General features: G+C 35.1%; 1 protein-coding gene across 2 annotated transcripts in view; it reads left to right on the top strand.

The window, feature by feature from the left end:
- The window catches only part of NOVA1 (NOVA alternative splicing regulator 1), a 154,659-nt gene that overhangs the window by 109,676 nt on the left and 30,665 nt on the right, over positions 1–14,318 (top strand). For both annotated transcript variants that reach the window (XM_033010279.2, XM_033010278.2), the window contains exon 3: positions 4,091–4,257. In XM_033010279.2, coding sequence (XP_032866170.2) covers positions 4,091–4,257 — 167 coding nt within the window. The remainder of the gene's footprint in view (positions 1–4,090; positions 4,258–14,318) is intronic.

The raw sequence follows: 14,318 nt of genomic DNA, 5'->3' as shown, positions 1-14,318 counted from the left end.
GCATTTATTTGGTAATTTGTCTATCTCCAAGTCAGCTATTTCAACAATGATAGCTGTATTATAAATACATATTTTGAAAATCATATGACCAAAAAGTATGCATATAGATGACTGAGCTTTTGTTTGCAGAAACATGTAAAAAAGGAGTACATGAAACTGTTAAACAACTGAAAATGATAAATAATCTGACAGTTTACTTTAGACACTAATGGAGCCTAAAAGCTTTTAAAATGACAGAAATTTCACCAGCTTTAGTGATTCATAGGCTTATTTTTGTTATACAGGTTGATCATATAGCTGGCAGTTTTCCTTTTGTGTGACTCCTGTAAATTATTGTTCCCTATTATCTCAGTGAAAATCTATTAGTTGTGTGAAGGCATAAGACAACATCACTTCAGAAGATTAAAGCAATTCCCAACTGTACATGTATACAATTTCTCCACACTTCTTTTTTTACTTTTTTTTGTTGTTGACCCTTGAAAAAAATGTGCTACTATTCTGATGCACTTTAAAACTGTATCTTACTCTATGTGAAATGTACTTTTGCACAATTGTATTTCTTCATGGAACAGTGATTTCCATTTACTTCATCCTGGTTATACATACTAAAATATAGTGTGTTTGGTCTGTACTATGACATAAAGCATATTTCTATTATACTGAACCTTCTAAAATACCACAGATTGCAGAATAGCCTTTAGTCACTTAGTGTCAAGTCTAATGAAATTCCTATTTAGCATCGACTGTTTTCCTTTCCAATGTTTTGACAGTAGTCATCCCTGTGAAGTGCTTTCTGTATTAGGATCCAGTAGCTTGGACGTAACCTGATCTGTGTTTTGTTTCAGTGTGTTGTCTGCTGACCTAGAGAACACTTGCATTAGCTGCATTGATCAATCCACATCACATCTCATCATTTAGGAGACAATTAATACTGTGGTATAAAGACTCCCCAGAGCATGTTCTTAGAGCTGTATTGCTTTACACAGAAACCACAGTTGCTTGCAAAAGGGGGAGGAAGCCAAGCGGGGTGGAGGGGTGGGAGGGTGGAAGGCATTAAGAAAGATTTATCTAGGAACCAAGTTTAATTTTCTGTGGTGACTTCCACTTATGTCATCCACACTCCCTTTTTTGATGGACTGTTTTGGAAAAAGAAAATTAGATGCATTTTGTAATAAACTTAACTTTATATTTTATCTCAAAGATTATTAACCTGACAGTTTTTGAAATACTGATTGACATGTTTTAATCCTAATTTTAGTTATTTTAAAATAACATATTTTAATAAGAAAAAAAAAAGTTTCTCATTCTGTTAGTTTTACTGTAGAGCTGCTTCTACAAAGCTGAATTTCAATATTGCTTGATACTGTTTCTTAAGAAAAAGTCTTTGAAAGATTTTACATGTACATGAATACATTAAGTTAAGGAAGAGGCAGGGCACTTAGTGTGCTGTTTCATCTTTAGGTAGTGAAATATTTAATCTTTAGAGATCATCCACAGAAGCAGATGAGAAGCATTTACTAATAAAAATTTTTTCTTGCAGATGACTAAAGTTACTGTATTATTCTCTGTTAAAGACTGTGTATGCAGCATGTCTTAAGATGAGTTGATAACAGTAGATATTATTAAGGACATAAAATTCATAGGAAGGGAATTTTAGGGAGCAGTTTACTTGCCTCCATGGTACATTGATCTATGTACTGCCTGTGATTCTGTGCAGATTGTACAATGGTAATGAGGCCAACTAACATAACTTCAGAAATCTTTTCAAACTTGTATTTACCGTATATTTACATTGTAATTTTCATTTATTTAGGTAGAGTGAATGAATTTTTCAGCAGAAAAGATTCATGTGTGATCATGTCAGTAGTATTTACTAGGAATACATAAATGACAAAAATGATATTTATTTTTGTGGTAATTCCGTGGCTCAAATTATTTTGTTTTCTACCCTGTAATCTTGAAACAAAATGTGCACTGGCACTGAATAGATTGATGCATCTGGCATATATTTGCATGGCAGTATTATGTTTTCAGGAATATGCTAATATCATGATAGTTCATGTTATAATTTTCTTCTGTTAGTAGAACTGTTCTACTGGTCTTTGAAGGTAAAAACAAGATGCTAAAAAATCACTAATTTGAGTATGTTGGAAATGTACAGAATGTGTTTGTAGAAGTATGTTCTACATGAAATTTCAAAGCAATTTTATTTGGGCATCTAGCTTGTCTTGTTTTGGTAATTCTGCAGAACAAAAGTGGAAATTACAATACTCCCTTTTAAGTTTAAATTTTTTTCCAACTCCTGTTAGATCCTGCTTTTTCAAGTCAAAACTGTTTTTGTGGAACCTATTTAAGTGGTTTGATATATGGAATACAGAATGTGGATTATTTCAGTGCAGTGTAATATTTGTTTCCTTAGGATCGTACTGGGTTCTTTATATTCTTTGTCCAGTGAAGATGTATCAAGCTGTAACCCAATATGTAGAAAAAGCTTTCTTGCTATGCAGTAAAGCCATACAAAATCATCTAAAACCATTCTAGTCACAGAAAAATAGATGAAGTATTTTTCCACAATTTTGTATCCATCTTTGGCTATCCTGTAGATGTTTTTAGGAAATCAAAGAAATAAGGATTGGGGTGGTTTTTTTGTAACACAAACAGCACAATTTCAGTTTGTAAAAGGGTTATATGGCAATGTAGGCTTTGTCTAAGCCTTTCTAGAGGATTATAACTAAAGCTTTGGTAGTCACTTAATGTTTGGTGGTAATCTGTATAGAACTGCAAATTCTATGAGGTAGTATACAAAAGACAAGGTAAACATGGCACATCAGACTCTCTTTTCTCCAGGCCATAGGGATAGGCAAGTCATTATAAGAGTCAATGAAATTAATGTGAGTACATAATGGTGATATAAGGGAGAGGGAGTGATAGCCAATGCAATAAAAAAAATGTGCTTCAGACTGGAGAAGAGAGTTAAGCAAAATGATACCGAGCAGCATAGAATGGTTAGATCTGTAAACCTGGCAAAACTTTAATGAGAAGAAACAGAGGGTTACAGTTCACTGCAAAGTTTGGGAACGATAATTATGTTCAAGGCCTCTTTTTCTTAAGCATCTGTCCTATCTTTACAAATGAGTATGGTGGGAAAGTGCTCCCTCCTCTGCTTCATTGCCACCAAAGGCCTACTATTCTTAAACATAGAATAAGTCTGTATTTCACCTGTCAGGCCTATTTGACAGGTGCATAGTATTTTCCCTCAACTTTAGAACATTAATGCTTAGAAGGTAGTCATGTGGAGTCTAGATATCCTGCATGAATGATATTCATCATAACTCTAAATAGGAGTTCTTGAAATGTAATTTGTTGGGTATTGACTACTTATTGGTACAAGCTTTCATAATTTCCAACTACTAAATCACATTAAAGACAGCTTAAACTCCATGTATTGACTGAATATTTGCAGTTATTGCAGTCATGTTGTAAGGTAGGAAGGTTATAAAAGACAAAGTGGATACTCAAATATATGAGGTCAGTTGGCCTTGAAAGGTCTTTCTGTAACAACTTGAAGCTGTTTTAAGATATGATCTAATAATGTCTACACTAAATGAATGTATTTGCAGTTTAGGTGTTCATTACAAAATCTTATTCCATGTGCCTTTATAATACTGGCTGTTATGTTCAACCTTGTGTTACTTCAAAGTTGTACAGTATTTTAGAAAATAATTTAGAAGATGTATTCTGCACATAGTTACTGTATTTGCTAACATTTCTTACAAAACCTAATGGTTTTGTTCTCTCTTTTTTTTTTTCTTTTTTTTTTTTTTGTCTTCTAATTTATATTATCCATATTACCTTGTAAAGTTATGTGTTTGTAGAAGCTACAGAAATAGGATTTGTTTAAAACATCTTCAGCTCATCGGTATGTTATATTTTGGAAACACTTGCTTTTGTTTCTATGTTTATGAAGTTTGCTAGTTGGTTTTTCAAGGTTGCTTTTGAGTGCCATCTTTATTCCATAATTGAATGGCAATCCCAGTTTGTGGGATCTTGAAGAATACACTTTATTCAGATCAACTTCTGGTATTTGCAGGTACTACAGAGCGGGTGTGTCTGATCCAGGGAACAGTTGAAGCACTAAATGCAGTTCATGGCTTCATTGCAGAGAAGATTCGAGAAATGCCTCAAAATGTGGCCAAGACAGAGCCTGTCAGCATTCTACAGCCTCAGACCACTGTTAATCCAGACCGCATCAAACAAGTGAGTTTTTGGTTGGGAATAGAGAGTCACAGCAGCTCTTTAGAAGTCTTAAAACTTTAAGGCTGCAAGGGGTCAACATAACATGTTCTTTAAGAAAATGTTATTTTACCCTTTAGTAATTTGCTGGTCCTCTTTTTTCCTTGTACTTACATGTTCCATGTTTCTCAGCAGTTCTTTTAGACAGTGTTTTATCGGTTTCAGTGCCACACTCTAATATGCTTTTTCCAAAACCTTTTCTTTACTGTATAAGGTAACAATACACTTCTAGGTTTTAGTTAAAGATTGCTGAGTTTTAATCTTAAACAATGAACCTCTTTGTAAATCTTTAGCATTACTAAAGATCACAGATTAACTGAATGTTTCCTACTTTTATGTATTTAAAATAAAAACAAAATGTTAATTGTTTTTGTAGACCCTATATTAGATACTTTAAAATCTTACCTGTAAGAACTTGAAAATACAAAGATAATTTACCTGGGATGCTTTCTACAATTTCATTTTATAATATTTTTGTCATCTCTTTGCCTGTTTTACACTGACTTCTTTCAGAATTTATGGGCAATGCAAAATATATTTTCAAGGTATTATTGGTGTAGTATTCTTTAGTTCATTACATTTTCCAGAACAATTTTAATTAAAAAAAAAAAAAATGCCCTGTATGGAGAATGTGGAATATGTGTCATACAGGATTTAAAATTCTTTTCCATTGTATTGAATAAGAAAAAGATGAAGAAAGAAATGAGTGAACATTAGTAAAATTCTGTCTTGTCTCTCTATCCTATAGAGGATAGAATTTAATTTTTCACCTGTCCTATATGGAAAAAGATTGTTTCGTCCTTCCACATTAGCAAGATTCAGTGTCCTATAAAGTAAATTGGTAACTGTATGTGATTACTTTACTTTGCATATAGTGACATACACAGAGTGCTTATATGAAGATGTGTTTGAACAGGATGAGTTTGGAATGATCAGACTGCTTTAGATGGATGAAACTATGCATAAGCCATTGTATATGATTTCTAATATTTACTATTATGATAGTTTTTCTGTATATGCGATATTTTGCATTAAAAATACCTTACATAATTTACAAGGACATACTAAAGAGAAAAGCCCTAATTTTATAGAATTAATTTCTCAATTATTAAACATGAAAATGATTATGCCAGAGATACAGAGAAAAAGCTGAAGTTATCTGTATTTTGAATGGCTTTTCTGCTTGTAAAATGCTAGAATTTATGCCAATGCTTCTTAACCCAATGGGAAATGAGTGTTCTCTATTACAATGAAAAGTGTTTTCCCCTTTGGAATGAAGTGAAGCTAATTTTTAGGTAAGTCAGTAAGATCCTCAGAAACTAGATCACACAGCCGTTTAGTGACATGACTATATATTTCATGTCTTGTATATGAAGTTGATATAACTTGTCCACAATACTTCTCCAGAAAATTTATTTGTAAATTTGTTGAGGGTTGGGGTTTTTTTCCTTTTTTTTTTTTCTTTTTTGTTTGTTTTGGTTTGGAGTTTGTTGTTTTGTTGGGTTTTTTTTAAATGCAATTCCATGTTTGGAATGTTGAATTAAATTCTGAAGGGATGGATTAGTGAACAGAGCTGCTGCTAGTGAAGTTAAGACACAGACTGAAGACTGTTATTTAGTGACTGGCTCTACGTTTTAGAATTTTAATATATTACCTGTATACATACAGGTACATAATAACATGACTACAAATCATTGGAGATATGCATGAACATATTTTAGAGCAGTTTTAACCACAACAAATTGATTAACTTCTCTTTTAATGAAGCAACATCTATTCATAATAAATTCATATACTATAAATATTGACTCAATAAATCTAAAATCCATTATTTTTACCAAGAAGTGAAATTGTTATCTTAGTACTTACAGCTCATAGTCGAGTAATCTATCCTCCAACGTCAGAATATCCCGTATATTAATAAAAGATATAATACCTATATTTTAAAAATTAAAATAATAATATTTTGTAACATGTAGGGTTTTTTTAGAAACCCAGTGTTACAGAGGTTTTTTGTTTATTGTTTTTTTTTTTCTTAATAGCAGACAGGTTATAATTCTATTAAAATGATCAGGATAATATATAATACAGGTCATTTTGAACTGGACAAAGGATAAGCATTATGAATTACAATTGCTTCTCTTACACAGACTTTTACATGGTTCATTCTGTATTAGAGTATTACCCAAGAACTTTGACACCCAAAATATTATGATGCAGACTGAGGAAAGTAAAGAGTATTTGAGATTGATAGTTGATTTGAAATTAATTTTACCTTCACTAGGAACTTTGAATATATTTCTATTGCATTTCTAGCTGTTTCTACCAAAAAGAAAAGGTAGTTTTCTCCCCGTAAATGAAAATACCTGTTGTTAAAGCCTTATAATGGCACCCATGTCTATATGAGCATGCAGCTGTTATTTTTCTATTGTCATTTATTTGTCTTGGGCTGCTTTACCAACACTTGCCTCAGGGAAGCGAGCTAAGAAAGGAAGTATCTTCTGGCTAAAGTTTAAGTGAAAAAACACAGTAGGTAAACCCTCTGCTGACTGAGTTTCAGCACTTTCTGTCTTCAGGAAAGGCACAGGCATACAAGCAGGTCAGGTCTGGCCTGGGATTTTTCCTTACTAATGGAAGTCACTATCCAAACACTGTGGTCTCTCTGACTTCAGCTTTTTCAGCTTCAGAAGATTTGCAAACAAGTCTATTTGGTTCCTTTTGAACCTTATCTACTGCATTTTTTCCACATTTCCTAATCATATGGATTTATCAGTAGATACCAGGTAGTTCTCTCCTCCAAGCAAGTCTGATAGATATTTAACTGACAAATCTCTGCATCTTTTATCTCTGTGTAACATAGGCAAGCTCTTCATATACGTCAGCTATCTGCTGTTTCTAGGTATCGTTTGACAATAACCAACTGATTACTTCCTAGAAACTGCTGTGAGCATCTAACCTCCCTTTTCTCTCTTTATTAGCTGAAGTGCCACACCAACTCTTTCAAACCATATTGTAAACCAGGAGAACAGAATACAGTTTTCATAAAGTCATCAGGAGCCTGAGCTGTTTTGACTTTGTAATTAGCATACAAAGCCTTAAATTTCACCTTTAAATTAATAGCAGCTCCTATGAACAATTGAAAAGACTGAATAATGTGGTCTTATCACATCACGTTCAGAAACTATTGCAGCTTCTTTGTACGCTAGTTGAATTTTCCTTCTAGCTTTCGGTTGTTTTACAGGTAGCAGGTGTTGTAGCAGCCTATCCAGGAAGCACATGTAGTCAGAGATGGCCATTGCAGAGCTGTGCATTATATGGAAGAAAAGATGTGTGATCTTATAACTAGCTCTGCTTTAAGCAGGAGTTTTCATTGTTTGGCCTTCCAAGATCCCTTTCAACCCAAATCATATTTTGATTCTATGAAATGTTTAGCTATGAAAGTGTCGTGGTTTAGGCCTGGTCGGCAGCCAACCACAATGCAGCAGCTCTCTCTCCCTTCCCCTCTGGCAATGAGAAGGGACAGAGAGCCAGGCTTGGGGTTCAAGATAGGACTGGGATGGGGAAAAATCCCCCTTTTATGATCACGAGCAAAAGGCATACTCATTAGAGGAAGAAAAAAAGAACATATATTTATTACAGACACTAACAACACATAACAGAGTAGGACAGTGAGAAGCATTGCCACATCTTGAGAACACCTTCCCCCCACCCCTCCCTTCTTCCGGGGCTCAGCTCTGCTCCCGATATCTCTACCTCCTCCCCCAGTGGCACAGGGGCAGGGAATGGGGGGGTGCAGTCAGCGCTGCCACTTTCTTCATCTTCAGTGAGGGGAGTGTCCGAAACTTGTTCCTTCTGCTCCATCGTGGTCCCCCTCTGACAGCAGACAGTCCTCCACAAATTTTCTCCAACATGAGTCCCTCCCATGGGCCGCAGCATTCCCCACACTGCTCCGTCATGGGTCACTAACTTCCTCTGACCGGATTCCCTCCCACGGCTGCAGTCCTCCCCGAGCTGCTCCGGCGTGGGACTCCCCCGCCTGCTGCAATCCTCCCAGCACTGAATTACAGCAGCGGGGCTACCTTTTCCTGTGAGACCCCGGCCTTCTTCGGGCACAGCACCTTGATCATCTGAGCAGGAGCAACAGGCCATAAATCAATGTCTGCTCCACCGTAGATCTTCATGGGTGGCAGGGGGGGGCCGCCCTGCCGTCTCACCACAGGATACAGAGGGGTCTCTGCTCCAGCACACCTCCCCCCTCCTTTCTTCCTCCGTTCCTCCCCTGACCTTGGTGTTCATGCAGCTGCAGCAACTCCTCCTCACAAGTCCAACTGCCCGTCACCACGTCCCTTCTTAAATACGTTATCGCAGAGGGGCAGCTGATTGGCTCAATTTCCCAAACAGAAGTGGAGCTGACTTGGAGCTGGGGGAGCTTCAAGAAGCTTCTCACAGGGGGCCACCCCAATAGCCCCCTCCCCTGCCACCAAAAAACTCCACCACTCACTCAACCCAGGACAGAAAGCATGGACAAAGGTTTTGAAATTTCTACCTTGAAAATCTAGAGTAAAACATATATAATTTCCGATTAATGTTTTCATTGGAGCCAGATTCATTTCAGCTTTTTCAATGCATAACTAACCTCTCATAAGTCTTTAACTGCAGTTCATTAATCACAGTCCCAGACATTGTATTCAAAATCTGCAAAATTGAATGTATGAACTCAGATTTGTAAATTCACATTCTTCTAGTGAAAATGACTACTTATACTTCAGACATGCTAATCAAAAAAAGAATTGAAATGTTCATATTTTTTAAACAAAATTTTTCACTTTGAAGTGCTTAAATAGAACTTGACTTAAAGAATACAGATCTGAAAATATTAGCTTAAATGGAAGAATTTTAAGTTTTTTTAAATAAGGAATATGAGTTCTTCAGACCAGAAAGACATAGTAGACTTCATAGAATAATAGAATGGTTTGGATTGGAAGGGATCTTAAAGACCATCTAGTTCCAACCCCCCTGCCATGGGCAGGGACACCTTCCACCAGACCAGGGTGCTCCCAGCCCTGTCCAGCCTGGCCTTGGACACTGCCAGGGAGGGGGCAGCCACAGCTGTTCTGGACAACCTCTGCCACTGTCTCACCACCCGCACAGTGAAGAGTTTCTTCCTTACATCCAATCTAAATCTACCCTCTTTCAGTTTAAAACTGTTATCTGTCATCCTATCACTACACTCCCTGATAAAAAATCCCTTCCATCTTTGCTTTAGGCCCCCTTTAAGCACTGGAAGGCCGCTATAAGGTCTCCCTGGAGCCTTCTCTTCTCCAGGCTGAACAACCCCAGCTCTCTCAGCCTGTCCTCATAAGGGAGATGTTCCAGTCTCCTGATGATCTTTGTGGTCTCCTCTGCACTCGCTCCAACAGGTCCATGTCCTTCTTATGCTGGGGGCCCCAGAGCTGGACACAGCACTGCAGGTGGGGTCTCACAAGAGTGGAGTGGACGGGAAGAATCCCCTCCCTCGACCTGCTGCCCACACTTCTCTTGATGCAGCCCAGGACACAGTTGGATTTCTGGGCTGTGAGTGCACGTTGCTGGTTCACATTCAGTTTTCCATCAACCACTACCACCAAATCCTTCCTTCCTTAAGAAACCTTCATTGATTTCTTAAAATGCTTCTGCCTTCTGATGAGCCTTTCTTCTTTTTATCTCTCATTTAAGTCAACAGTCTGTCACCTAGATGAACCTGACTAAACTCCAGAATATGAGAAAATAACTACATTTTTAATTTGAGGTAAATAATAGTAAGTAGTTTTGTAGATCACTATCTCTTCATGTAGTCAGCAATTTCTCATAAACTTTTCTCACTTTTGAACATAGGTGAAGAATCGCATCAGTTACCATTCTGCAGTAAATAATAAGATATGCAGGTGTGTTTACAAATTATGAGAACAAAACCAAAAAATTGCCATTATTTACTAGAGAGGCAGTTCTATACATTAGATACAGTGGCAAACATTTAGCATTTCATAAAAATATGTATGCTATATCCTGTCCCTCATGTGCCCTTGACTTAATTCTGGTGCCAGATCACTGTTTTAATTTTCTGTTTCATTTCACCAGTGTTACATCTAATATCAATATGTATATAAGACTGTATTTTATGAGCACAATTAACTCTGTAGCTGATTATTAACTTTCCACTCTATGTGCATCAAAAGTGGAATGTGAATAGAAGATTTTGTTGGGGGATGAAAAGCAACAATCAACATTGCAGAAATTTTTAGCAGTGTTCTTATTTTTAAGAAAATTCTGAAGTTATCTCACCCCTTCTGATGGCTTTGTAGTTTTGGTGGCATTTTTCCAAATCCCAAAGTAGCTCAGAATAAAAGGTAACATTTTCTCTCTTTCTGTGACTTGGGGTTTATTTGACCCAAATCTTAGATCCATATCGTCTTATGTGTTTTGATGCCTGTTTCTGTTTACTTACTTCAGTTTTCTGGTATTTCTATTTAACAACACCAGGTCTTGTAGTAGTTATGTGTTACTGTGACATGTTTTGAGGAAGGAGAAAGTCCTGATTCTTCTTTGTCCATTTGACTGTAATCTTCATCCTAAATCATTCCCTTCATCCAGAGTTGTTCTGGTGATCCAAGAGGCACCTGCTGGTTTGTTTTAAGACCCATACATCTTCTTGTACCCAGGCAGAACACAAGATTATCTTTCTTTTATATCATACTTAACACACTTTTTTTCCTTTTTCAAAGGCAAGTCTCAAAGAGTTCATAAATGCTGATAAATTACTTCTATAAACACCTTTAAGTAAATGTTCCATCTATATATGCTAGCTTTATTAGTCTTTTTGTATTGCCCTATGCCCCATCTATTCTTATACACAAAACCAAAACCAAATGCAAAGAGGATGAGATATCATCAGAATGTATTTCATTTATTCTTTATATAAGTGAAAAGGTAGCAAGTAAAATTAGATCACTGAATTCATCAAAGTGGCCTTTTTACAATCTGGATTGTAAATAAATTATTAATCTTTGATTATCTTTTTTTTCCAACTTTTATTTTTGAAACGTTATATATCTATATTGCCATCACTGAGATGGGAATCATTTGCTAGTTACAGATTAAAGAAGTTCACAGCAGATGAATAGAAGACCCAATATGTTTAGCAAAGCAAGTGGTCTGTTTAGAAAGGCTTCTCTCTGTAACTGTTGAAAGTCTAGTAAGTCAGTCTTTTATGTTGTTCAGCACAATGGGGCCTTGTAGTGCTCTCTTTCTCATTTTACCTGCAGTAGGTATTCAACTATTCAATACAATTCATAACAGATACCACCTTTTCTTAAAGTGCATTAAAATATTGGCTTAAGCAATTTAGTTTTGTCGTCATATTAATTTCAGTGATTTAAAAACACTGATATATACAAGACTTAAACTCAGTATTAGCTTAGTATTAATAGTAATTTAATGTGGGTAATGTTATTACCAAGATTTCCTTTGTTTGGCAAGCCCTGTAGTGAGAAACTAGAAATTGGTGAGCTGTAAATGCAGTTTCATCTTCACATTCAAATGATGTTCTTTACATGCTTTCACATCTCTAACCCTGTTTTCTAATGGTATTTAATTTTCTGCATTTTCTTTCTACTTTTCTAGATATAAATATAATAATAGGTACTGAGAATTAATTTAACTGTCTCAGTACAATATTTGTTATCTAGGGTATAAGTATTGACTTTTTTTTAGTATATATATGTAAGGGTGAGATTTTTGTCATTTATATGTAGCTCTGCATTAGGTAATTAAGTCATTGAAAGGCTCAGAGGCCTTTTGGTAGACTGTGCAGATGGAATATATGTATTCTATACTGCTGGGATACAACTGTATCTTCACTCTGTTATTCAGAAATCTGAAGCATGGAAGTATGATGCTTTGGTCATCTTTCTGCACCCTTAAGTATGTTGTGCAGCCTGACAGAAGTCTCTCACAGTATAATCAATCCCTGTGGGCAACAGAAGGAAGAAGTATTTTGGACTTTCAGAAAATTCTACAACTCAAATATGGCTCAAAAATAATTTTAATTGTAAAATTAAGCTCCCTTTTTATTATTTAAAATATATTTTCTCAAGCATCCATTCTATGCACTTAAACAAAAGCAACACTCTCTTACCTGTAAATATAATCTTCCATTCATTTTCTTATAAGTAATAGGAAAGGAAATAATATTTGAGAAAACAGAGAAGACCAATTTCATCCTGGCTTGGACTATACAATTCAAGATATAGATTAAAAAGCCCCGTGAGTCTTAGAAATGGTGTGTGGTAGAAATTCTGACTGTTTTTTTTCTATAACCTTGTCAGCAGCTGACCTTCAATTTCAGAAAAGCTTCAATTATAGTATGCATGTTTCAGTCTTAAAGATTGAAACTCTGTAATGTAAATTTGTCTTATGATTTCTAATCACTTTATACATCTCATTCCCAGAAGTCTAATAACAACTAAATTCAAGTGCTTGCCTAATGCAAAACACTTGCTAAATTAAAAAAAAAAAAAATATTCTATGCTGTGTAATAAATCAGAATTATTGAGCTCTGTCCAACTTTCTTTAGGAAGTAATTTTGCCTAGAAGTTCTTGCAAAGCAATTGAGAATGTATCAATAAATTACTTATTGGCCAGTGGAAACTCAATACAAAATCCAAATGCTTGTGTTTCATTTTTTATTTTTGAGAAATAACTTTGTGTTACTTTAATGTTGAAGACGTAAATAGGTGTGTCTCCAGAATTATACAGAAGCATGAAAAGGGATAAATTTTAACAAAATGCTGTCAATTATTTTATTTTTTTATATATATATATATACACACATACACATATACACATTTTTATATATATATGTATAGATATATATAAAAAAATTAAAGCAGTTACGTCAGTAAACAAAGTAATAGAGATTAAGCCTCAATCACAAACAGTGTGATATACAAAGAAAAACCACCAAAAACACAAAACAAAAAACCTTATTGCTATTTTCAGTATTTTGTCATTGGTATGTATATTTGGAAAAAAATGTGTACTTGATTCTTGTTTGTTAATACAGTTGTTTCGCTTTTAAATGTTTTTATCTTTTTTCCCCATGTATTTTAAATGAGCTTTTGCTAAAATGGAATACTGAAATGCTTCTACTTAATAGATGTTACAGTTCAACAGTCACCTGAAATTATTATTGTCACTCCTTTTTCATCTCAGCTGTACATTTCTGTGCTTCAGGAAGATTGATGTGAATTTGAGAACTGAGAGGCTTCCAATTTCTTAAATTATTTGTGGTATCAGTGATTAGGTCATTATTCAGTGCTGAAGTGTTCTACATATTTTCTTATAAATCCACTAGGTAGATTTAGTAACACCTGTGAAGAACAAACTATTTTTCCTTTTATCAGTTAGCCTAGTATACCAAACCAATATGCAATATAGTATGCCCTAGTTAGCAGTGGCATTGATCACACAAGCTATCAGATGTGTGAAATATTTTAGTCAAAATATATTTTCAGAGTTTTACTGTAGAATAGTGACATTTTTTTTTGCTTTTTTTTTTTTTTTAGTTCAGAATGAGAGTTTAATATATAGCTATAATAAAGAAAATATATTGGGATAAGGTACAGTCCTCCATTCTGTTTCCTTAGGGAGGGTTTTTCGTTTGTTTTCTTTTTTTCCCATTAGTTAAATGATGAAAGTCAGCTCATTGCAATTTCAGACTTTGGTAAGAGAGGTACTGCATCATCCCACTAAAATCAGGAGTATAATTCTATAATTGAATAGGGTTAGCACTGTACTATCATGGAATCTGACATTTCTTTTTCTAAATAATTCTAACCCCTTACAAATGAACCCATGCTCTGTACAGAAAGACATGGAAGAACCCTCCATAACTGTTTTGATTTTCACAGTGTGTAGCATCTGCTGAGCAATAACATTTTGTCAAGCTACGTATTTTTTTAATGCCCTATACATGGTAATATTTTTTT

This window comes from Tyto alba, unplaced genomic scaffold (assembly GCF_018691265.1).
Source record: "Tyto alba isolate M040663 unplaced genomic scaffold, T.alba_DEE_v4.0 Super-Scaffold_18, whole genome shotgun sequence".
NCBI classification, from domain to species: domain Eukaryota; kingdom Metazoa; phylum Chordata; class Aves; order Strigiformes; family Tytonidae; genus Tyto; species Tyto alba.
The sequence above is the reverse complement of the archived record's forward strand: the minus strand, read 5'-3'. Positions and strand labels throughout refer to the sequence as shown.